General features: G+C 35.5%; 1 protein-coding gene and 1 long non-coding RNA gene across 2 annotated transcripts; one reads left to right on the top strand and one right to left on the bottom strand.

Annotated features, from left to right (window-relative positions):
• The first annotated feature begins 3549 nt into the window (after positions 1 to 3549).
• ptmab (prothymosin alpha b) lies at positions 3550 to 6831 on the top strand. Its single transcript, XM_051699708.1, has 5 exons — positions 3550 to 3715; positions 5672 to 5734; positions 5824 to 5905; positions 5993 to 6084; positions 6188 to 6831. The coding sequence occupies exons 1-5, from the start codon at positions 3671 to 3673 to the stop codon at positions 6230 to 6232; spliced, it is 327 nt and encodes a 108-aa protein (XP_051555668.1). The 5' UTR covers positions 3550 to 3670; the 3' UTR covers positions 6233 to 6831.
• On the bottom strand, positions 6651 to 9310 carry LOC127442044 (uncharacterized). The gene is made up of 2 exons (XR_007897428.1): positions 9040 to 9310; positions 6651 to 8324 (listed from the first exon to the last, which is right to left on the bottom strand). It is a non-coding gene; the product is annotated as an uncharacterized LOC127442044 (long non-coding RNA).
• Positions 9311 to 26502: the final 17192 nt, after the last annotated feature.

Here is a 26502-nt window from a genome sequence, read left to right as displayed (position 1 = left end):
GCATGACACATAAATATAAACATGGTATTTAACATATTAACACTTTGATTTAACATATTTAATTGCATAACAGATGGAAAAATATAAATGTATTATAAGTGTAATAGCAGTGTTTAAGTGCAATGAATACCATAGTAAACACATATGGGTCATTTAGGACCCACATGCATTCTAGGGGTAGTAAAACTCTCTTATAATTGAAAAACATATTCAACTAAATGTTAAAAAGTTAAAAAGTGAGTTCACATGGTCAAAGATATTTTGAAACGGTAGATAAAAAGACCACTTCACGTAAAATTATAGTCAAAAAGTAAATGGTTGTGTCATTTTTTACCCACATATGCATTTTAGGGTTAATATGCCTAACATGGTATTACAATCATCATCTGAGGCTATACTAGTGAAACTGCATGCAAGATTTGTATGTCTTTTCTTCGGAAGTATTTTGTGCCTTTAAGAGAATCATTACTGTATATGTGTAATTGTCTGTGAGGGATCACCAGTGTGCTCTCCCTCCCTTGCACTCATTGTGCTAAAAATACACCAGGCCAGTGTTATTACTTTCAAATGAGCACTTTCTCCTTGCGGAAACGGCATCCCTGTTCCAAAACATTCCTTCAAAGGAAGTTCTATTCTGACCCCCCCATCAGAAAACAAAGATTAAATTACTTTCAAAGAGGTCTCCCAAGAGGTGGCCTCCTCAGCGATGGAATAAATTACACAGAATATTAATATTGCCATCACCAATAGAGTGACTACATGTCAACAGCTGTTATAAATAGTTGGAACACATTATTTTTATAAGAAGAAAAACAAATAGACAAATGGAAATAAACAGCCATTGGATGAGGACCATGTCTTATTTTTACAGTGAAGAACCTCATGGCAAAGGAATGCACATTGGTAATTGGGTTGTGTTCTTAAGAGAGAACCCTGGACATAAGAGTCTTGCACAAGCAATTATCTGCCTTTGCCAGAAGACTACACCTGTCCGAACCCCAGTGAGTGGGAAGCATTTATCTGAGTTACTTCTTTTACAGCAGTGCTTTCCTCCTCCACGTCTCCCTGACAGGTCCACGCATGCACAGTCTTCACTGCCTATTCATAAGGAAGTGTTTCTCTGTGTCTCTTACCCTGTACAGCAACATATACTGTGCCCCAGGGGAGATCAGCTGGAGCAGCAGGATATTTGGCCTAATGCACAATATTACTGTGCTGTTTTGCCATGCCCATGTCCAGGTGCCAGAATTAAGGAGGAGCATTATAGGTATGAGTGATGAGAAGGGTTTTGTCTGTAACTCAGTGTATTGTAATTGTATTTAGGTACGTTGGTTCCCTATAGCATAGACTTTAAGGTGAGAGTATATTATAGTGTTTTTATTGATAACAGATGAGGCATTTACAAGAATTAACAACAGATAGAATTTAATGGATAAAGAAAGCAGTCCAGCACTAATAGATAGTCCAGAATTAAAGGGATAGTTCACCCAAAAATGAAAATTCTCTCATTTACTCACCCTCATGCCATCCCAGATGTGTATGACTTTCTTTCTTCTGCTCAACACAAACAATTATTTTTTAGAAGAACATCTCAGTGGCCAGAACTTTGAAACTCCAAAAAGCATATAAAGGTAGCATAAAAGTAATCCATATGATTCAAGTGGTTAAATCTATATCTTCAGAAGAGATATGAGGTGTGGGTGAGAAACAGATAAATATTTAATTCCTTTTTTACTATAAATCTCCACTTTCACATTCTTCTTCTTTTATTTTTGGCAATTCACATTCTTTGTTCATATTGCCACATACTGGGCAGGGAGGAGAATTTATTGTAAAAAAGGACTTAAATATTGATCTGTTTCTCACCCACACCTATCATATCACTTCTTAAGATGTGGATTTAACCACTTGAGTCATATGGATTACTTTTATACTGCTTTTATGTGCTTTTTTGAGCTTCAAATTTCTGGCCACCATTTTCTTCTAAAAATCTTAATTTATGTTCTGCAGAAGAAAGAAAGTCATACACATCTGAGATGGCATGAGGGTGATTAAATGATGAGAGAATTTTCATTTTTGGGTGAACTATCCCTTTAATAAATAGATTGTTTTTGAGATTTATAAACGCTAGGTGATGAAAATCTCTAATTGTACTTTTCTGATTTTAAAAACATGCAGCCTTCGATTTCCTATTTTTGTAAACTAAATGTTTTGAATTGCATGGTGTCCCCTGTGTTTGTTGAAGAGCTGTGTAAGCTGTTATATTTTATATTTCAGTCTGTGCTTTCTCATCACTCATGTTGTGCTGCTTTATATTTAAAAAAAAAGAATAATTGATATGCACTAATCTTATTTTTCAGGTGAAAAAGTGACGAAAAACTCAGTCCACACTTTTTTATCTGCTCTTACACGACCATCCATGTCAGGGATCCTATGAAATCCGTTTTCCAGACTTTCACACAAACTGTGGGGCATTCATTTGATTGACATATCTGGCATCCAATCATTTAGCGCAAAGCGTCAAACGTAGGTTTTGACCGCACGAGCATCCAATCATATGCGCCCGACTGCAAGAAGCCTCGTCATCAAAGTATAATTTGAATGTAGGTTATGATGAAGTATCTGAAATACCCCTCCCTTCTATGTTCGCCGGCGAGGTTATGGCTTCTGCTTTGTTTAAATGCTACTCATGCCGAATAATGATTCCCAAAACGCGTGTTGGTAACGATTTTAAAATAAAAGTTAAAGCTGTTTTATTCAGAGCCCAACTTCACGAGTCGCCATCGCTTAAAATGGCATTTCCATAAAACATATTTGATAAACAACGCCCGTGTTTTACTCGTATGGTTGTTTAATTAATATCAGATTAACAACTAAACATGGCTTTCTTTCTGAAAGGGATAATGCCTGACGAAGTGTTTGGCTTGTTTGTGTTCGTGATATCTATCTAAATAGTCAGAGCAAAGAAAGTGTGTGAAAAGAGCTGTTTTGGCGTTTACTCACAGTGCTAAGTTTAGTGCGAAATTCACGGAAAGGGGAGGGGCTGCGTCTGGCATGAAAACACCGTTTCCCAAATACCGCCCTATCGCCGAAAATCCTTCATGTGCCAGTGCCTTGCACGCTTTGGCATCTAAACTCCCTGTAAAAGATGTGCGTAACGTGTTTAGGGGGGGTCAGCAAGTCTGTCAGTTCATAAACAGACGCCATGTGTCTCGATATTTGTCAACATATTAATGTCATGAATTTTATAATAGTGTCATGACTTCATATGTAAGAGTTTGAATGTATCGACGTATTTGTTGATGAAATGTTGTACAGATATGTCTGTAGCAACAAAAACAAAAAACAAAAAAAAAACGGAGGTTGGAGGTGTGTCTTCTCTGTCAGTGCTGTTGAAATACCGGCTGGGGGGTGTGTCCTTTTACGTTTAGAAATATTTTCCATTGTTCCAATCTATTGCCTTAAAGACACACCTCCTCGGAGCTCGCTGGCCAATCAAGTAGAGCCAACCGCCTCTGAAACCCCGCCCACAAATCTATATTAATGCCACCTTCCGCGCATGCCGTCTGCAAAAGAAAGCTTCATTACAATAGTGATTGTAGGAGGATACAGGCGGATTATTCTCGCATTTGCCTCCGTTCCGAAATTGAATTGCTACACAATATAAATTATGGCAGATACGAAGGTTGATTCCGCAACAGAAATCTCCGCAAAGGTAAGAAAGGAATACTTCCAGAGAAACGAAATTCTCACTGAAAAAAAAATCCTTCTTTTAATTTGTCTTCTAGTTCAGATTTAATGCGAACGCAAATGACTTATTTATGATGTATATTAGCCGGCAGGGATCGTGAATTGTGACAAATGTGAGTAAAGTATGCGATAACTGATCTCTAAGAGCCTTGATCCATCGTAACGAGAGGTTTAAATTGATACATTGTAGCGCGTGCGGACTGAGAGCACGTTCAAGCGCAGTTTCTCATTGTCCGGAATGTAACAGTCTGCGCGCGCGGGTTCTTTGTTTATACAAGCTTGTTGGTTCCCTTTTGAACAGCGGCGATGTGCGCCGAGGACTTTAACGGCTGTTTACCGTGATAAATCATTTAGGGTGCTTAAACGTGCGATTCTTTTGCATTCCGTTTATCAGGTCTTCAGCATATTATTTAGGTAACGCAAATGTATCGTGTTTATTTGTAGCTTGTGGTTTTCCAGCACCCGTTCGTTTCCTAAAACTTCTTAAATGCTTCGAGCACTCGTTTATTGTAAGCCTGTTCATTCTTTACCGCTTAGTTTGTGGCTTACGGACGTTACGGCGGGATCGAGAGTGGGTTGATCGGTCAGTGGCTCCGGAGCTGAAAGTTTGCCGGTTTCTCTGAACCTCAGTCGTTAGAAAATTAAACTAGAAATAAACATGTTATTTGACTGAACATTTCGCGAAACGTAAAAAGCGTGTTCGTTTACTGAATTTCGAATGTCGGGTTTAACTAAGCTCAGGTCCGGTATTGGTTGATGCCGCGATACGCGGAACTCCGATTGGCGCCGCAGTGCATCATATTTCAAACGCAAATGACACAATTTTAAGAGTAATTTTGGTGAGCCAATGGTGAAGAAATTATATACGTGATATTCGAACGGGTTTGACGTTCGATGGGCTATAGGAACACTGTTTTGGCGATGACGTGCAGTCTTCTACGCGATGTAAATGCACACTCAAAGAACTAATATTCTGTCAGATTGTGTCGGTTGTGATATTCGGACGACTTTATATTTTTCCATGTGTGACGGCAACGTGGGCTTGTTGGTTTACTAGTTTGCAGCCAGAGACGTCGGTGAAAATGTAAGGGGGCGGTCCTAGTTGATGTGGTTTATAAACGGCTTAAGGGCTGAAGATTATATAAACGAATTAAGAAAATATTTACAGGGATGCGGTTTCTTTAAACGCGTTGGGTATGGCTTTATTTGCGGTGAGAGTGATTCATGCAAATTAAACGAGCGAAAGATATTCTGACACATTTATCTCAGGTTAGATCTTTATTTTTTTATTTTTTGGCTAGTTTCTTGTCTATTCTGCGACTGCGCGACCTAAATCCAGGTTAACGTGACGACTGTGATGGTGTGCGTGCCGAACTCAATCGTGTTCTGTCGTGTTCGGGATGGATGCTGAAGGCCATGCCTGCGTTTCCTTTGTCCTTTATTAGAGTTCGTCTTCAGTTTGCTGACCTACAATGCCATGGTTCTAAATTATCTTTTGTTTGGTATATTAATCTTGCGCTTTTTGGGTTTAAACAAGAGTGTAAACGGAGAAATATGGTTGCTTGTCGAATATTCTATCTACAGGACCCACAGAAGGTTCATTACACTTAAGTGTAATATTACAAACGCGCTAACTCGGTTACAGGAGGGATTAGGAGTCGTTGATGGACAGCAAAAATCTCTGCTTCAGCCAATGAGGTGTCAATGCCAGAGGGGCGTCATTCGAGATGCAATTTAAATTTGTGCGCATAGGGGGCGTTTTGCTCACGTCAATCCTAATCTTAACGGACTCGGCCTATTGGATGAAAAGATGGCTCCAGTCTGACAGTTAAATGTTTTAGCAATTTCATCAGGTATCGTGTTGACTAAACAAATTAGTTTATTACAACCATTATACTTTTTTGTTTTTTGTTTTTAATAGGACCTGAAAGAGAAGAAGCTCCTTGAGGAGAAGGAAAATGGAAAAGATGCAACTAATGGAAAGGTAAATATCCGGCTAATGTTCGGTCTACTCAACATTTATGGGAAAATATATGGCGTAACCGTACAATACTTTCCGAATTTTATGAACAGGAGAACGAGGAGAACGGAGAGCCTGAAATTGACGAAGAAGATGAGGATGAAGTAGATGAGGAAGATGAAGAGGAAGGAGAGGGTTGGTGCAACATTAATATTTGCAAACAATTGTCTAAAAGTGTTTGGGGAAAAAATGTATGGCATGGCTAATGGTTTTTTTGTGCAGGTGATGAGGATGAGGACGAGGATGAAGATGATGATGAGCTGGGTGGAGGAACAAAACGTGCTGCTGAAGATGACGACGATGAAGATGATGAGGTATAGTCACAAACAACTGAGGAAATAATAATCACGCCAATTGGTTGCTTAACTTTTCTCTATTAAGGTGATTGATTTTTAATAAAAACAATTTTCCGTTCAGGATGATGTCGACCCCAAGAAGCAGAAGACGGATGATGACGATTAAAGGCTTGTTTCGTACTGCTGAGCAGGTGTCGACACCTCTGCTTCAACACAACTGTTGGAGACTGTGGCATAAAGGACTCAAATGCATAAAACATGGTCATTTTCAAGTTCGTCACCCATGTCAACCAACTGACCCCCAATTCAAAATTTTCTAGAGGACAGACCACAACCCAGATTTCCCACATTCGCAATGAAATATACAAGACAAGGATTTGTTTGTATTTTTATTTACATTTTATATTTTTGTACATATTGTGAAGAGATCAGCCACTTGAATATGATCTCCTGTGACCAAAACGGTGCTTCTTTATGAAATTTTACTTGTTTGACCATGTCTTGATATTTTGACATAAAAGACAACATGTATAAAATCAACAGCCATTGAACTCAGAGCATTCCAGTAAATTTTATGTATGAACTTTAGTTGTACCATAACTAGTTGTACCATAAAACTAGTTTTTGTATGGGAGGGCTAGGCCAAAGAAAAGGAGTTGTGGTGTCTTTCTATTTGTTTTGTCTACATTATTTGTTTTACCTTGGCCTGTTTGTTGTATGTGTGAAGTTTGTTGTTCAGCAATAAACTTAACTTTTATTTTGTGAGTTATACCCAGTTATTTGTTGCATACATTTGCCACCAAATCAAGCTTGGTTTAGATAAATTATGAAAGGAGAAAGAAAGGTTATGTCAGTACTTTAAACTCTTGTATTATTCATCGAATCAATTAACATTTGATGTGCTTCATCCATTAAATCGGTTAATAAAAAACATGCTCAATTTCCCTTAACATGAAACAGTGAAGAAATAAGGCCCTGTATTCATCTTCCAAGGTTATTTCTAAACCAACATATTAAAATATCAATAACACTTTACAATAAGTATCAATTTGTTAACATTAGTTACCATGACCTAATAATGATCAATACTTTTACAGCATTTATTAGTCTAGGTTAATGGTACCTAGGTAATACATTTTTAATATCAAAAGTTATCAGTAGTTAATGCACTATGAACTAACAATGAACAGTTGTTCTTTTATTAACTAACATTAATAAATGCTGTAAAAATATATAATTAATTGTTAGTTCATGATACTTAATGCATTAACTAATGTCAAGGAATGAAACCTGATTGTAAAGTGTTACCAAAATATCTAATCCATCAAATGTGGTTCAGTAAAAGCAGCTTTGTAAACTTTAATGTGAGAACTAACCGTCAAACTAATAGCAGTGAATATGAGTAGAGTTGCTTAAGTGCCAATGATGGTGTTTTTGCCCTCTGCCATATGAAAAAAGCATTTGTAAAAAACAAACATTGTCTATCCTGCATGTCCTGCAGCAGATCTAAAGCCTTGAACATGCAGGGGTATTTTTTTCTTCGGGTGTGATAATATAACGGACCCTGACCCTGCACTGAAGCAGGCTTCTAACACATACAGACAGACACACTTTACAGCTGTGTCCTTGCCTTCTTTGCACAGCTGCCTGAGATTTCCCCACTAGACTTTTAAGCAGAGGTCATTTAGCTCTGCAGACATGTGCACTAAATGTAAGTATGTGTCTGTTCTCTGGTTGACAGACTGGTTGATGTCATGTCTAAGTAGGCGTCTATTTCAGGCTTATATGTCAGGGTCAGGTTTGTGGAAGCTGAATGCTTGTGGTCTTGAGCAAGTGAATGAGCATGTGTGAGAAGATCAGTAAACCATGCAGCCACATGTGTGCTATAAAATGCCATTAAATAAAGGAGATCTGAATGTACAAAGAAACTAAGATAGAAGTCCTCAGGCCTTCTATGATTTTGTAAGGTAACCAGAATTCAGCTATTTTTCCAGCTTTGAATAAATCATGCTGTATGATAAGCAAAACAGCAATTCTGTTCACGTTGAATTCTCTGTTTTTTACCACAAACACACACACTTCCCGGTTTTCAGTGTGTAAGCATGTGCTTTGATCTTGATAAGAGTGGAGCTGCTCCGTCTAGACCGGATGGCAGCTGCCGAGGAGACTTCACTGAAGTGCATCTCAATATGCAGGCAGCAGCTTGAGTGTGAGGCTTCAGCACCAATGCTGGTATGTGACAAAAGCATGACGCCAACCTATCCAACACTACATGTTAATGCATGTCATAATTTGGCTCCAAATTCAGTGACCTCAAAATATCATGTAGTCTGACTTGATAATTAACTGAACTGGTCACATTTCAAAGTTTGTGAAAGACCTAATACCCATACACGGAGAGAGACACTTTTCAGAAGTTTCTGTTACCATCAGGGATGAAGTGGAAATAAGGAAGAAATTATTATATGTATTAATTGCATTAAATGAAACAGCAGGAAAAATGTGGTTCACATATAAGACTGTATATGAGGTGAATTACAACTGCTTTTAGTCTCTAGCTCTACTAAAACAACATGTAGACTGTTAAAGTTACATTTACTAATATTAAAATAAGATGCCACATTAAACATTACATCATATATTTGGTAACATTTTACAATAAGATTCCATTCGTTAACATTAATGCATTAGGTATATCATAAACAAACAATTTACAATATATTTCTTAAATCATTTATTAATCTTTGTTAGTTAATAAAAATACTATTGTTCATAGTTAGTTCATTTTAGTTCATAGTGCATTAACTAATGTTAACAAATACAACTTTTGATTTTAAAATGTATTACTATATGTTGATATTAACATTAATAAATGCTTAATAAGTCTTGTTAATTGTTAGTTCATGTTTACTAATGTTAACAAACGGAACCTTATTATAAAGTGTTACTATACATTTAGTATTGTTGTCTTACCATGTGCAGACGTAATAAAACAGCCCCATTCGATGAATATCCCGTTTTAAAATCTGTCCACATTCAGTGTTTACATTTGACTGACCTACAGCTGATGCCCCAACGTGTTACTGGTAAATAATAAAACGTAAATAGAAACGATTTTAATGTTGTCTGAAATATCACTGGTAAAACACAGTCCACTTCATGTCCAGGTTGACGTAAAATGGTAACTGATCTGTTTACTGAGTTCCATTTCTAGGACAGCGGTGCGGAGGCGGACAGACTGACTAATTTCTCGGCAGAACTGACGGCAGAATGTGAAACGCACCTCATACAAATACATTCAGAAGGTTTGACTTGCTAAAATTGCCGTCCTCTTCTGCCGCCTACTGGAAAGAGGTATGGCAAGCCGTTTTAGCTTTTATTCATTCGCAGGATATGAATAGTTGATATCAACAATTCAGTTTTCACTAGTTAGAATTCTAATTCTCGATATCAAGAATGTAATTTTCACTAGTGGAAATGCCAATAGTTGATATCAATAATTACACTCCCACTAGTAAAAACGTGAATTCTTGATATAAAAATGATATGATCACTCACAGAAATCACATTCTTGATATCAAAACTGGAATTTCAACTAGTAAAAATACAATTATCGATATCTAGAAATAAAATTTTAACAGGTAAGAATAGCTATGGTAATGAGTTTATGAATATTAATGAGACCTGGTTTTCCCATGAATCCACTCTTGTAGCAGGTCAAAAAATGGAGGGAGACATTCCATGTGAAAACAGCTCATTTTTTATGTTTAAGAAACAGAAAATGAGAATTCATTTCAATTTAAATTTTTTGTTCATTATACTAAAATACTAAAATAAAAACAATATTAGATTTGCATATTTGGGTGGTACTGCAACACCCCATTCATCCGATTGGCCAACCCGTGCCATCTTCTTTACTGCCTTAATCCTTTTAGCCAGAATAACAGTTGGTACCGCTCTGCATATCTGGCTCAATTTTAATTAAATATTGTCTTGAACTACCACTCACTGTAAACTACACATGCCATACGCAGAAAAATCTTGTTGCTGGGCACAAAACAGGTGCTGTTGCAAGGTGTTGTCTCTAATGGATGATGCGTAAGAGATCACAATCCACATTGGGAGTTTAGTCTCATATACTGTATATAATATATTATTTTCATATTGAATAAATTGTATGATTTTGTAATACATTTGTTTTCATGACGTATTAATAAATGTAATGGTGAATGGGATTAAGGGAGTACAGAAGGAGCAGGTGTAAATCATATTCATTCCAACTAATATTTTATAAACTAAAACATTCATGAATGCTGCAATATACTGCTCATTATTCATAAATAAGGGTCGTTGTGCAGTCCGCGTGCCGACGGAGTTACAGTCGGGATGAATTTTGTCCAATAATTAGTCTTAGCTATAGTTTGATTGTTTTAAATGAGCGTTTAAAATTGACATTGCTCTTTCATGCTTTTTCTGACATGAAACCAGTAATGAAAGAATCACTCCCTGTGCTAAACGCCTCCCATCTGCTGCTGTCTGCCCAAGGAAAAAGCCTGCTAGAAGCCAAAATCGAGGAGGAATGGGTGTTACAATAGCGCATAATAACATAAATGAATGTTATAGAATGCTAATATTGTACGTCTGTGTGTTACTGTATGGTAATAAAGTGCAAGAAGACAGCGTGAAAAAATATATAATAATGGCCGCACCCTTTCAACCAGAATGGAAATTCTCAGTTATTTTTATGAGATGTATTAACTAAGCTTCAGATGGGGGTTCTTCTTATAGGCTAAATGTTGATATCAGGTACACTGAAAAAGTCACGTATGTATGCACTTTTCAAATTGTCTGTTTGCACAGTTATTTCCCTTTAAAGCCGAATGACAGGTAAAACTTTCACCCTACACTCAAAAAATATTTTAGCATATATATATATATATATATATATATATATATATATATATATATATATATATATATATACACACATGCATTTTCATTTAAAAAAAATTCATCAAATTATATTTAGCCATCTTTAACAATATTAAATCAATAAAACCTCAATACATTTAAGTTTTATTAATATTAGCTAAGATCACTCAGTTATTGTGTTATGACATTGAAATGTGTAAATCTTAAATATAAGCAAATATATGGACAAATATATATATATATATATATATATATATATATATATATATATATATATATATATATATATATGAGGTCTATCATTTTTTGTAAGATAGCCAAGGTCATTGTTAGTGCTGTCAACAGGACTAAGAGACTAAATTCTAATTTTTACCTTAAATAATATAACAATTCGAAGTAAATTCGAATTTTCAAGTCACCAGATATTTAAATTGACATTGTTTCTTAAGTCCACAAGATGGCGCAACTAGACAGATAAACCCGACAGCACTGTGTTATTATTGCAAAGAACATACCTGGCTGTGAAATTAGTGCATTCCATTTTAAACTAAAGTGCATAAAATAATAATTTAAAAAAATATCAAAAGATTTAGCCAATTTATTTTCTCAAATGTTAGGTAAAAAGTAAAACGTGAAAACTATTATTTTCACAGCTTCTTTACACACACAGGTGAGCTCAGTCAAGTTCATGTACATAGTAACATGTTTGTTATATTTGTATATCTACTCCTCATTTTTAATATCCAAACATTAATTTAGCCTACGATTTTATGCAAAGCGATGGAACAAGTTTTCATACATTTATCAACAGCACAGAGATACATAACACACAATAGTATCCATCTGTTGAGCTGCAGAGCTGTAGATTTGACGCAGAAGTGTAAATTGGCCTTAAGTCACAGCAGTTTCAGGCCCGCAGTCTCCAGGCTGATGTTACGGGCGGAGCTAATGACAGAACAATCATGTCGGAGAGCACGGTACAGTTAGTTGTTGTCTATGTAAAGTTTATTAAATCTAGCATTTTTGGTAAACAATTACTTTTATTAAGATTAGTGTTTTTCTGCTAACTACTGGATCTGTATACAAGTAAATGATTTCTCGTTATTCTTATAGAAGCTTAAATTGGTTGTCATAATGAATATTATTCTGGAAACATTCGGGTTGTATTTTTTAAAATTGCTTTTTTTTTCAGTCACTCAAGCTTTTATTGTTTAAATAATTATTTTAGTTTAATTTATTATTATTCAAATTTCTTATGTAATATTGATTTTTTATTTTATTCAATGTACATGTTTTGTTAGGCTTTGTAATTGAATGTTTATTTTGAATTTGATATTGATATAAATATATATGACATTAAATGACATATAACATTCTTTGTGTCTTTTTTAAGTACTTTTTGTAACTTTATGAACAGGAAGGAAATCAAATGATCACATATAATATAGTCAGATGGGTAACACCTTACAATAAAGTTTCATTTGTTAACATTAGTTAACTACATTTGTTAACTTGAAAAACAATGAGCAATACTTTTACAGCATTTGTTAATCTTGGTTAATGTTAATTTCAACATTTACTAATATATGTTTAAAATTAGAAGTTGTAAATTTTAACACAAGTTCATAAAATATAAATTAACAAAGAACAATGTTTTATCCATTAACATTAACAGAGATAAATAAATGCTGTTAAAAAAATCTTCTTTGTTAATTCATGAAACCTACTGCATTAACTAATGTTAACACATGGAACCTTATTGAAAAGTGTTGAAAAGGCTACCATTAAGTGTTTTAGATAGTAATCAAATCAAAATCAGTGTAAAAACAGCACATTTTAAATCTAAAAAAGCAAACTAACATTAGAAATTGTGCTCCAAACGGTAGACGGCGCTAATCTACTAACACCGCATCAGTCCTGAGACTGCGGGCCTGAAACTTCTGTGGCTCTGCAGCTTTGAAAATGGACATATCTCGATACACATTGCAAAATCATACAATGTTATAAAATATATATAAAATATGAATGAATTCATGTTTTTACTAGTGGAAATGTAATTACTGATATAAAAAAATTGGCATTTCCACTAGTAGAAATTACATTCCTGATATCAAGAATTAGCATTTTAATTAGTGAAAATGTAATTGTTGATATCAACAATTCATATCCTACATGTGATTAAAATTTAAAAGGGCGTAAAACTATGCAAAGGTAATTACAGATATCAACAATTCAATTTTCACTAGTTCAAATTCTAATTCTTGATATCAAGAATGTACTTCTTACTAATACAAATATAATTTTTGATATCAACAATTACATTGTTACTAGTAAAAATATAAAATTCCTGATATCAAGAAATACATTTTCACTAGTTAAAATTCTCATTCTTAACATCTATAAATGTATTTCAACATGTTGCAATTGGTATTTCTGATATCTGGAAATGGATTTCAGATACCAATAATTTGGAGTGTAATTAATGATATCTAAAAAGACTTCTTACTAGTAACAATTACATTATAGATATCAGAAATTTTAAACTGTTATGGCAAGCCGTTTTAGCTTTTATTCATTCGCAGGATATGAATTGTTGATATCAACAATTCAGTTTTCACTAGTTAGAATTTTAATTCTTGATATCAAGAATGTCATTTTCACTAGTGGAAACGCCAAATGTTGATATCAATAATTACATTTCCACTATCAAAAATGACGTCATCACTCACAGAAATCACATTCTTGATATCAAAAATGGGATTTCAACTAGTAAAAAACATAATTTTTGATATCTATAATTGAATTTTCACTAGTAAAGTTTCACACCGATATGTCATTCACTCTTATTCAAAATGCAATTATTGATATCAAAAATTAGTTTCTTACTAGTTGAAAGTCCAATTTCACATATCAACAATTCTTTTCTTACTAGTAAAAATATAATTTTTGATATCAAGAATGTAATTTCTACTAGTGACAATTTTAATTTCTGATATCTGTAATGTAATTGTTACTAGTAAGAAAGTCTTGTTGGATATCATTAATTACACTCCAAATTATTGGTATCTGAAATCCACTTCCAGATATCAGAAATACCAAATGTAACATGTTGAAATTCAATTACTGATATCAAAAATTACCATTTTCATTATCAATTGTTGATATCAAGTATGAACATTTTACTAGTAACAATGTAATTATTGATATCAGTAAAGGGAGCTCTACTTGTAACAATTATTGCCTTGATATCTAAAATAGCCTTTGCAACTAGTGAAAATAGAATTACTGATATCCTAAATGTGATTTTAACAAGTAAAAACACTATTATCAATATCTAGAAATACAATTTTAACAGGTAAGAATAGCTATGGTAATGAATTTATGAATATTAATGAGACCTGGTTTTCCATGCATCCACTTTTGGAGCCAATAGTAGCAGGTAAAAAAATGGAGGGAGACATTCCATGTGGGTAAAAACAGCTTGTTTTTTTTTTTTTTTTTTTAAGTTTTATTTTTATGCTTCAGAAACGGAAAATGAGAATTCATTTAAATTGTACTTTTTTGTCCATTGTTAAAAAAATAAAAGAAAAACAATATTAGATTTGCATATGTTGGCGGCACGGCAACGCCTCTTTCATCTGATTGGCCAACCCATGCCATCTTCTACTGCCTTAATCCTTTTAGCCAGAATAACAGTTCGTACGCTCTGCATATTTGGCTCATTTTTAATTAAATATTGTCCTAAACTACCACTCACTGTAAACTACACATGCCATACCCAGAAAAATCTTGTTGCTGGGCACAAAACTGGTGCTGTTGCAAGGTGTTGTCTCTAATGGATGACATGTAAAAGATCACAAGCCACATCATATGCTGACTGGGAGTTTAGTCTCTATAATATATTATTGTTATATTGAATAAATTATTTGATTTTGTAATACATTTGTTTTCATGGCATTTTAATAAATGTAATAGCGAACGGGATTAAGGGAGTACAGAAGGAGCAGGTGTAAATTTTATTCATTTCAACTGCAATATACTGCTCATTATTCATAAATAAGGGTTATTGTGCAGTCCTGCATGCCGATGGAGTTACAGTCGGGATGCGTTTTGTCAGAATAATTAGTCTTATAGTTTGATGGTTTTAAATGAGCATTTAAAATTGACATTGCATGCTTTTTCTGACATGAGAAACCAGTAACAAAAAATCACTCCCTGCGCTAAATGCCTCCCACATCTTCTGCTGTCTGCCCAAGGAAAAAAGTCTTCTTACCTGCTAAGCCAAAATTGTGGAGGAATGTGTGTTACAATAGCACATAATAACATAAACAAATCTTCTAGAATGCTAATATTGTACGTCTGTGTGTGTTACTACATGGCAATTAAGTGCAAGAAGACAGCGCAAAAATGTTTTTTTATAATAACAGGTGCACCCTTTCAACCAAAATTATTGCATTTAATCCAAGCACAAACATTACGTAAATTCTCAGTTATTTTTATGGAAAGTATTATATGTATTATAATTACACATTTTAATTTCATAACAAAATTTAATAAAATTATAGTTAGCAATCTTTAACAATATTAAATCAATAAAACTTGAATAAATTTAAGTTGTATTAATATTAGCTAAAGATCACACAATTATTATGTTATGAAATTTAAATGTGTAAATCTTAAATATAAGCAATATATATATATATATATATATATATATATATATATATATATATATATATATATATATATATATGAGAGGTCTATCATTTTTAGTTAGGTAGCCAAGGTAATTGTTAGTGCTGTCAACAGGGCTAAGAGACTAAATTATCATTTTTACCTTAACCTGTTGATGTGCATATCAATGTTGATATCAACAATTCATATCCTACATGTGATTAATAGTTAAAAGGGCACCAAAACTATGCAAAGGTAATTACAGATATCAACAATTACATTTTCACTAGTTAAAATGATAATTCTTGATATCAAGAATGTACTTCTTACTAGTAAAAATATAATTTTTGATATCAACAGTTACATTGTTACTAGTAAAAAATTAATTCCTGATATCAAGAAATTAATTTTCACTAGTTAAAATGTTAATTCTTGATATCTATAAATGCATTTCAACATGTTACAATTGGGATTTCTGATATCTAGAAATGGATTTCAGATATCAATAACTTGGAGTGTAATTAATGATATCTAAAAAGAATTTTTTACTAGTAACAATTACATTATAGATATCAGAAATTTAAATTGTCACTAGTGAAAACTGAATATCTGATATCAAAAATGAGCATTTTTACTAGTAGAAATTACATTCTTGATATCAAAAATTATATTTTTTACTAGTAAGAAAAGAATTGTTGATATGTGAAATTGGACTTTCAACCAGTAAGAAACTAATTTTTGATATCAATAATTGCATTTTGAATAAGATTGAATGACATGTCGGTGTGAAACTTTACTAGTGAAAATTCAGTTATAGATATCAAGACTTACGGTTTTTACTAGCTGAAATCCCATTTTTGATATCAAGAATGTGATTTCTGCGAGTGATGACGTCATTTTTGATATCAAGAATTCACATTTTTACTAGTGGAAAAATAATTATTGATATTAACTATTGGCATTTCCACTAGTGAAAACTACATTCTTGACATCAAGAATTAGAATTCTAACTAGTGAAAACTGAATGGTTGATATCAACAATTCATATCCTGCGAATGAATAAAAGTCAATTTGGCTTGCCATAATAATTGGGATTTCCACTAGTAAAAATGACATTCTTGATATCAAAAATTAGCATTCTAACTAGTGAAAATTGAATTGTTTATATCAACAATTCATATCCTGTAAATGAATAAAAGTCAATTCAGCTTGCAACAGTATCAAAGATCATTGTGAAATTCAACTAGTGAAAATTCAGTTACAGATATCAAGAAATATGGTTTTTACTAGTTGAAATTCCATTTTTGATATCAAGAATGTGATTTCTGCAAGTGATGATGTCATTTTATATCAAGTATTCATGTTTTTACTAGTGGAAATGTAATTATTGATATCAACTATTGGCATTTCCACTAGTGAAAATTACATTCTTGATATCAAGAATTAGAATTTTAACTAGTGAAAACTGAATTGTTGATATCAACTATTCATATCCTTCTAATGAATAAAATTCAATTCAGCTTGCCATAAAGCAGAGGTATTGTACATCAACTAGGTCAGACTAGCGTCAATCTGAGGTCTCAATGGTTAAAACCATTTAAATGGAGAGAAAGAGTTGTCATTATAAAACACACACGTTCACACAAAGTAAAATTAAATTGACCATTTTATTGAGACCATTTAAACTGACTGTAGTCTATAACATTGTTAGTGTAACTCTCTTATGGAGACAATTCTGTGTACTGCTGAACATAGCTAATGCTGATGACAATAATTTTTGTTTAACATGTTTGAAAAAAATTCAACTTTAATTGGATGTTATGGTGTTTGTAATGTTACTTGGAGTATTTATTGTGATTTAAACCAAGTTTAATTGTTAAACTACACACTGAAAGCACACGTACATCACCCAGACTTCTATTTGATGTGAGTGTGTTTGCATCTGCAAGACATATCTTTATTCTGTTTGCTCATCAACACGTCTATAAGATGCATGTCAATAAGTATGTCTCAGATGTCAATAAGTATGTCAGCAGATGTCTTTGATACGTTTAAGATTTTGAATGTTTGTAAATCTGATCTTTTTAGATGTTTAGCAGATGTTAATTAGATTGTGATGCTTTCCAGATTAAAACATCTAAAACAGACATCTCTGAGATGTACGTGTGGTAATCTTTTTGATTTGTCATTTCATAGATACCCAGGTAGCACACGTCCATCCCTTATATATCAAAAGGTGTGTTAAAAGGAGCAGATTTTCAAACATCCTAAATCAGAAACGTCTCAAATACATCTGCTAAATGTTTATTTGGCATCCGAGAACAAACATCTTATAGACGTATCCCAGTTAGCACACGTACATCTCCAAGATGTCTGTTTTAGATCTTTCCATCTGGAAAGCTTCGGAAAATTAACATCTGCTAAACATCTTAAAAAGAGCAGATTTACAAACATTCAAAATCAAAAATGTCTCAAAGACATCTGCTGAATGTCTTACTGACATCAGAGAGGAAACGTCTTATAGACGTATTGCAGATGCAGCTAACAATGTAAAAAAAAAAAAAGTCTTCCAAAGGAAAACTCACACATCAAATAGATGTCTGGGTGATGTACGTGTGCTAACTGGGATATGTTTATAAGATGTTTGCTCTCGGATGCCAAATAAACATTCAGCAGATGTATTTGAGACATTTCTGATTTAGGATGTTTGAAAATCTGCTCCTTTTAACACACATGCATAGTCTCAATATGACTGTCTTTTGTCCCCTAAAAAAAGTAGGTTACTGTGGCTGTGCCATGATATCAGATTATAATACCATGAAACTTTGATATAAACCATGGTACTGAATGATGACATGTTCATATACCATTGAATTTACATGTGCTCCAAAGGGTTTCAAAGAATACCCTGATAGCACACGTGCATCACCCAGACGTCTATTTGAAGTGTAAGTTTTCTTCTGGAAGGCATATTATTTTACATTGTTAGCTGCATCTGCAATACATCTATTGGACGATTCCTCTCGGATGTCAAAAAGAAATTCATCAGATGTCTTCGAGACATTTATGTAAATCTGGTCTTTTTAAGATGTCTATCAGATGTTAATTAGAATGCGATGCTTTCCAGATGAAAAGCTCTTAAACAGACACCTCGAAGATGTATGTGTGCTATATGGTGATCAAAAAACATTTGTAATACAATGGTACTTTTTTATTAGTGTTCCCTCTTGTTCTACATGACTACCAAACTTCATTAAGCAATTGTTAGTCAAATTTTACATTCTACCCAAGTAAAAAACCTTTGTTGCCAAACCCTATACAAATGCCGGTGACTTTTTTTTTTTTTAAACAGAGACATTACCAGCTGTGCCCACTGGCCCATTCAATTGCTCAAGGGGGGAATCACTAGGGGGCTATGGGGAACAGAGGCAGAAATACCCCCCCCCCCCCCCTTATCATTACTCTCTTCCCCCAACCTCCCTGTAGCATCCACCCACATCACACATGCAAACCAGCCGGCCTTTTGTCACCCCACCTTTTTAAAACCAAAGCAGCCTTTGCTTAGTAACGTATAGTCAAGGGACATCTTGTGTTGGTTACGGCAAGTGCCACTGAGAGCAAATGGCAGGGGACGCTGTGAATTGCCCAAGTAGCAAAGCTGTGGCTGCTTGTCCAATCAAATTAGATTAATTATAATGAGCGTCTTTGTGAAACACGATATGTTTGAAATAAAGGTGAGATGTAAGCGGTCCCCTTGTATTAGTGTTACGATGAAATAATTGGGATTAATGAGCAAGCAGTCATTTTATGGGCTGAAATGATCACTTGAATTACCTAATGTTTTGTCAGGAGTTTACAACAAAGATTTCATATTTTGTGTTTAAATGCACACATATGATTCATTTTAGTCATGTAAAGAAGTCAAAGAACAAGTTCGGCTTTCTAAACTGGTTTGAATGGTGTTGCTATGTAGGCAATTGTCCACTAGGTGGCATATTGGCACAGCAGTCAGTTGACTCTGCATCATCATGTGAGGCAATGCAGAATTTGTGAATTTTCCAGGACTCTCCACATCCATATTCATGCAGGGAGGGTTCTTGTTGCATCACAGTAGATTACGTCACCTCCTCCCACCTCTGAACCGCAGGAAACGACTCTTGCTTTCTAATATTAGTTTTTGGTAGGATTCCAGGAGCCTGTGTGTGAGCCCATGCATATGTGTACAGTATGTGAGCTGATAGAGGAGAGTGTGTCTCTCTCAGTGTGTGTCGTCTGCATGTGACACCAGCACTGATCCTATTCTGAGCTTGGATGTTAATTGGCTTACTATATATCCTTGTGTGTCTGTGTCTTTCGCCTTCCTTCTCTGTGCTTTTGTCATATCTGACTGTCAGATCTAAGGGTAAGCTGTGCAATCTACTGCAGGTAGAAGGCAGCATTTAATCCAGAACCGGCATCCAGTATTGATGCAGTTCATGTTAATTAGGGCCTAGCAGGGAATTCTGGGCCCCCTGAATGTATATTCTTCTGGGCCTCTTTCATATTAAATAAAAAAAATAAAAAAACATTTATTTGAATCTTTACCACCTTTCACAGCCTTAGCTATGGCCAAGATGTTAATAAATAATAAGCCAAAATTTTTTAATAAATAATAAGCCACAAAACAAAATAAAAATAGTATAAAGCTTGAAATTCAACTAACAGAGCATATTTGTCGCTGTTGACTATTGCCACAGCTATGATGGGTCGACCAGTGGTCAGTGTGTGGGAGAAACAGAATCACAATCCAGATCACGGCAGTTTATCAGCAGGTTTTACTCCCATCCTCAACTACTCCTCACTGATCCTTAAAGGGTAAGTTTGCCTAAAAATGTTGGACTTTCTTTATTCCGTGGAAGATACAAGGAGACATTAGGCAGAATGTTAGGGTCTGACAGCCTCAGTCACAATTAATTTCATTGTATGTAAAAAATATGCATTGAAAGTGAATAGTGACTGAGGTTGTCAGTCCCTAATCGAGTTGGGTAAATTATTCAAAAAAGTAATCCACTACAATTACTTATTAACTCTCTCAAGTTGTAATCAGATTACTTAAAATAATCACATTACTAATAACTTTACTTTTTAGTTTCTAAAACACTTTTCACAAACAGTTCTGTTTTTTGCTCAACAAATTCCAAATAATGTCTAGATTTACTCCTTGTTCATTGTCACACCCTTCAGCTGTCACAGAAATGCAAATAGATGTACATATGAACATATGATTTCATAGGGTAATATGAACTTAAATGTAATTACCTTAATTAAAAAATCAGTCAGTTACTGTAATCTGTTTACCAGAATTTAAAATTAATGGTTTACAACATTTTGAATTTAGAAAGTAATGAGATTACACCCAACACTTGTCCCTAACATTCTACCTGACATATTTTGGACCTACTCATCTTGGATTTTTTTTTGGAACTTTAACTTCCCCTCATGGCATAAAATGTTTTAATTTAAACAACATTTTTAGATTTTCTGAAAAAATGTGTGTGGTACAAAACTTGCCGCCAAAATACTAGGATGTTGTAACTTTTTTAGTGCATTGCTATGCAGTTGCTAGGGTGTTTTTGGTGGTTGGTAGGGCGTTGCTAAGTGGTCAATTACTGGCCCAAGTCAAAAGAGCCCATCCCCAAAAGGCATCCCAACCCCCAGATGTATGAGATGTTTACTGTCTGTAAATGACTGTGGATGTTTTCAAGGGCATTGGTCCTGTTGTGTGAGAAGAATGTTCTTCTCCTAGACCCTGACCCTAGAAACTGCCTTTAGCTACACCCTAGCAACCAGCCAGAACACCATAACAACCGTCTAGCTACACCCAAGCAACCAGCCAGAACACCCTAGCAACCGCCTATAGCTACACCCTAGCAACCAGCCAGAACACCCAAACAACTGCCTAGCCACACCCAAGCAACCAGCCAGAACACCCTAGCAACCGCCTAGCAATGCTCTAGCAACCAGCCAGAACACCCTAGCAATGGCCTAGCAATGCTCTAGCAACCAGCCAGAACACCCTAGAAATTGCCTACAGCTACACCCTAGCAACCAGCCAGAACACCCTAGCAACCACCAAGCTAGACCCAAGCAACCAGCCAGAACACCCTATCAACAGCTTAGCAACCGCTCTAGCAACCACCCAGAACACCCAAACAGCTGTCTAGCAATGCTTTAGCATCCAGTCAGAACACCCTAGCAACCGCCTATAGTTACACCATAGCAATCAGCCAGAACACCCTAACATCCGCCTAGCCACACCTTAGCAAAAAGCCAGAACACCCTAGCAACCACCAAGCTAGACCCAAGCAACTACCCAGAACACCCTATCAACCGCTTAGCAACCACTCTAACAACCACTCAGAACACCCCAACAACTCTCTAGCAATGTTCTAGCAACCAGCCAAAACACCCTAGCATATCAACACCCTGGCAACCTCTTTGAAAACCAAGTGTCTAGCAATGCCCTAGCAACTATTTATCAGTCTGTACAAATCTGAATAACAAAGATTTAATTTTTTTTTAACGTTTTTACAGAAACATAAACATGCTTGGAGAGTTACAATTCAATTCCATCAAATGAAAAATAAATCATAAAGCCTGTACAACTGAACTGTATATGGCCTTGAGTTCACCCTGCTGTGAGATTAACTGTATTCAAATCAGGACAGGGGGTCACTAGAAGTCAACACACCCATGAAATCACAATCAATGTTTTCACGTAGAGTTCGTGAGCCACTGATCTTGCATGTCACGTCATTGCAGGAGTGTAACATGTTCCAATCTGCCACACCCTTGCAGACAGGCATCTAGTGAGAATTGAGAGGTGCATTATGGGTAAAATGTGGTTCTGCGTCATTCTCAATATAAAACGATAAATCTCTTTCAAATCATGTGGCACTATTTTTATATAATTCAAAAAGGGTTTCCAGATTTTATAAAATAATTCACCCCTGCCCCTCATTGAATATGTGATCTTCTCTAAAGTTACACAGCTGCAAACCTCCGACAACCACAATCCAGTCGGCACATCAGTATCTGCTTTCCATTTCAAAGTAATACATTTTTTAGCTATTATCAACAACATTTCAGTAAGCTTAATTGCTTGACTATGTCTGAGGTTAGAGTTGGTAAAATTACCTAAAAAACACACCTCTGGGTCCATTGGAAAATCAGTTCCATGAATCTGTGATATACTATCACATACTTGCACCCAAAACACCTTCACTTTAGGACACAACCAGGTAGAATGCAAAAATGTTCCTACTTCTGTACCACATCTGAAGCAAATGGGTGAAATACTGTTGTTAAATTTATGTAATCTGGATGGAGTGTAGTAAAGCTGGTGTAACACAAATTAAACTGAATTAATCTATACCTAGAATTCAAGGTTGAGGTGACCCCATCTTCACATAACTGACCCCACAAGTCCCCATCTATTCTTACCCCCAAACCCTGTTCCCATCTACTTCTGGATTTATCTGGGTCAACTAAAGGCTGGCTTGAGATCAGAGCTTCATATATTCTAGATATTGTTTTACATAGTGGTTTATCAGAATAGCAGAGTTGCTCAATACATGTCAAATCAGGTATCTTGGGATAAGTTTTTGCTTTGACCCTTAAACAATCTCGTAATTGCAGATAACTAAAGAATTCATTACTCAAATTATTTTTAGTTCTACGGCATTCTCTAAGAATACTTCCATTGCTCCTAGACCTTATACTGAGCTATACAAAGCTCTTGTAATCTTGTCATTTCATAGTAATCTTTATATTTGTTTAGTGTTCAGTAATGGCTTCTAGTCATAAGTAACATTTGATGCGTGTAGTCACTACAGTCTGTTTTTGATTATTTGCATGCTGATCTTTGATCAAACTGATACAGAGGGGTAAATATCTTCACTTTCTGATATGATGTAAGCAGGGGTTAATTGGGGCATAACGGTCCAGGTGTTAGGGTTCCCATTCTACACTTCCTTAACTAACTTCACCAGAATCACTTTACTAAGGTACATTAGGGAACAAAGAGGTGCAGTGAGAAGAGTGTGGCTTTAAACCTCAACACTTCTGCAGAACACAAATCAACCCAAATTCATTTTCCTTTCTGTGAGTCTAAGCTTATCTCAAGCCGGGTGAGGATTTTGAACTGTCCGTGGAACCATAAGCAGCTTTGCCTCTTCGGTCAGATGTCCGTAGTACTGAAAACCACCTGAACTGTGTGGAACTGATAAAGGACTCTAGGAAATCATCAGGTGATCATGAACATCACACATCGTAGTTCTGTATGTTTCCTATATTTAGTAAAAGTTCTCTACCTGCTGCTAATTTTGGATTTACTACATAATGGGTATAAAATACATTGATGTATTGCTTAGTACAGTAATCTTGACATCTGTTTTAGACATTCTAACATCTACCAAGTCCCTTTGTAATGGATTATTGTTTATATTATAATGCGCAAGATGATTAAATTGTTATAAAGCAATGTAATGCTACGATCAGTTTTACAGTCTACCCGATAATTCAAAGAATAATGCCTAGTCAAAGGACATGAGTACAAAATTACCAAAGTAAATGAGCTGATAATTTATAACTTTTTCAAACTGAGAGCCATGGCATGACACTAGGACCTAGGGGTAACAACATCCCCTTGTGGTTATTTATGTAGAAAACAAGACCTGATGTGTTTGCATTATACACTCACTTAGCACTTTATTACGAACACTATGGTCCTATTAAAGTGCCCGACGTGGTCTTCTGCTTTTGTAGCCCATCCGCCTTAATGTTCGATGTGTTGTGCATTCTAAGATGCTATTTGGCTCACTACAATTGTAAAGAGGGGTTATCTGAGTTACCATAGCCTTTCTGTCAGCTCAAACCTGTCTGGCCATTCTCCACTGCCCTCTCTCATCAACAAGTGTTTCTGTCTGTAGAACTGCCACTCACTGGATGTTTTTTGTTTCTGAGTAAACTCCAGAGACTGATGTGCATGAAAATCCCAGAAGATCAGCAGTTACAGAAAAACTCAAACCAGCCCAGTTGGCACCAACAATCATGCCACAGTTGAACTCACTGAGATTCCCCATTCTGATGGTTTATGTGAACATTAACTGAAGCTTCTGACCCGTATCTGCATGATTATTTAATTGCACTGCTGTCACACAATTGGTTGATTAGATAATTGCACGAATAGACAGGTGTTCTGTGAGTGTAAAAGTAAATACTTTTTAATGCTCATATAGTTATCAATAGGTAAAACCTATTGATTCGTTATGACCATTCCAGGACACATCTGTGTCAAACCCAAAATAATGGGATTGAATGGATAAAATTCACTCACTGTTACATACAAATAGGGTATTCTTGCTATTCTATTCTTAAGAGAAAAACAATGCTGTAGAAGAGGATTAGGATGCTCCCAATCTGTTCAGGTTTATTTCTTTGCCATAATTAATAGAAGACTTCAAAGGCACACTTCAATAGGATGGAGGAGCAGTGCTTATAAGAGAACATACACAATGAATGGCTCATTTCCACTGCGGTAGAAAAGGGAGGCAATTTGTAATTAGCATAACCAATGGCTACATCAAACAACTGGTTCTACTCAAACAGGCAGGTCAGATGAAAGCAAAATCTGGACTTGAGGGTTCCACAATTTGTTTTAATTTATACTGTGTTGTGTTAAGTCTAGTTGCAACATAGCATAACAAATTGCTAGTAAAAATGAAATTGTATACACCAATCAGCCACAACATTAAAACCACCTTAATATTGTGTAGGTCCCCTTCGTGCCGCCAAAACAGCGCCAACCCGCATCTCAGAACAGCATTCTGAGATGCTATTCTTCTCACCACAATTGTACAATCATCCATGTGATTATCTAATCAGCCAATTGTGTGGCAGCATTGCAGTGCATAAAATCATGCAGATATGGGTCAGGAGCTTCAGTTAATGTTCACATCAATCATCAGAATGGGGTAAAATGTGATCTCAATGATTTGGACCATGGCACAATTTTTGGTGCCAGATGGGCTGGTTTGAGTATTTCTGTAACTGCTGATCTCCTTGGATTTTCACGCACAATAGTCTTTAGAGTTTACTCAGAATGGTGCCAAAAACAAAAAAACATCCAGTGAGCAGCAGTTCTGTGGACAGAAATGCCTTGTTGTTGAGAAGTCAACAGAGAATGGCCAGATTGGTTCAAACTGACAAAGTGTACAATTGTGGTGAGAAGAACAGCACCTCAGAATGCTATTCTGAGATTTGGGTTAGCGCTGTTTTGGCGGCAAGAGGGGGACCTACACAATATTATGGGGTTTTCCACTGCACGGTACAGCTCAACTCGACTCAACTCTGCTCGCTTTTTGGGGGTTTTTCACAGTGGATAGTACCTGGTACCAGATACTTTTTTTAGTACCTCCTCGTTCGAGTTTCCAAGCGAGCTGAGCCGATACTAAATGTGACGTCAAAACCCTGCAGATCACTGATTGGTCAGAGAGAATCGTCACTACCAGCGTCACTGGATACGGGACATCAACCCGCTAGTTTTAAAGTTAGCAACAGCGACAGCAATATCATTCGTTCATGCGACTTTCGAATTGAAAAAAGAAATGGCTGTGCGCAAAACCACGCCGTGGTCAATAAACGAGGTGCAGACGTTCCTCTTGTTAGCGTCGAACGAAACGACACAAAACGGAAAAGTCTTTCAGGAAGTGTCTCAGCTGTTGGCCGCACATGGCTACCACCGGACCTACCAACAGTGTAGGGAAAAGTTAAAAAAACGTAAAAGTGACT

This window comes from Myxocyprinus asiaticus, chromosome 6, assembly GCF_019703515.2.
Source record: "Myxocyprinus asiaticus isolate MX2 ecotype Aquarium Trade chromosome 6, UBuf_Myxa_2, whole genome shotgun sequence".
Classification (NCBI taxonomy): domain Eukaryota; kingdom Metazoa; phylum Chordata; class Actinopteri; order Cypriniformes; family Catostomidae; genus Myxocyprinus; species Myxocyprinus asiaticus.
This window is presented reverse-complemented; position numbering and strand designations above follow the sequence as displayed.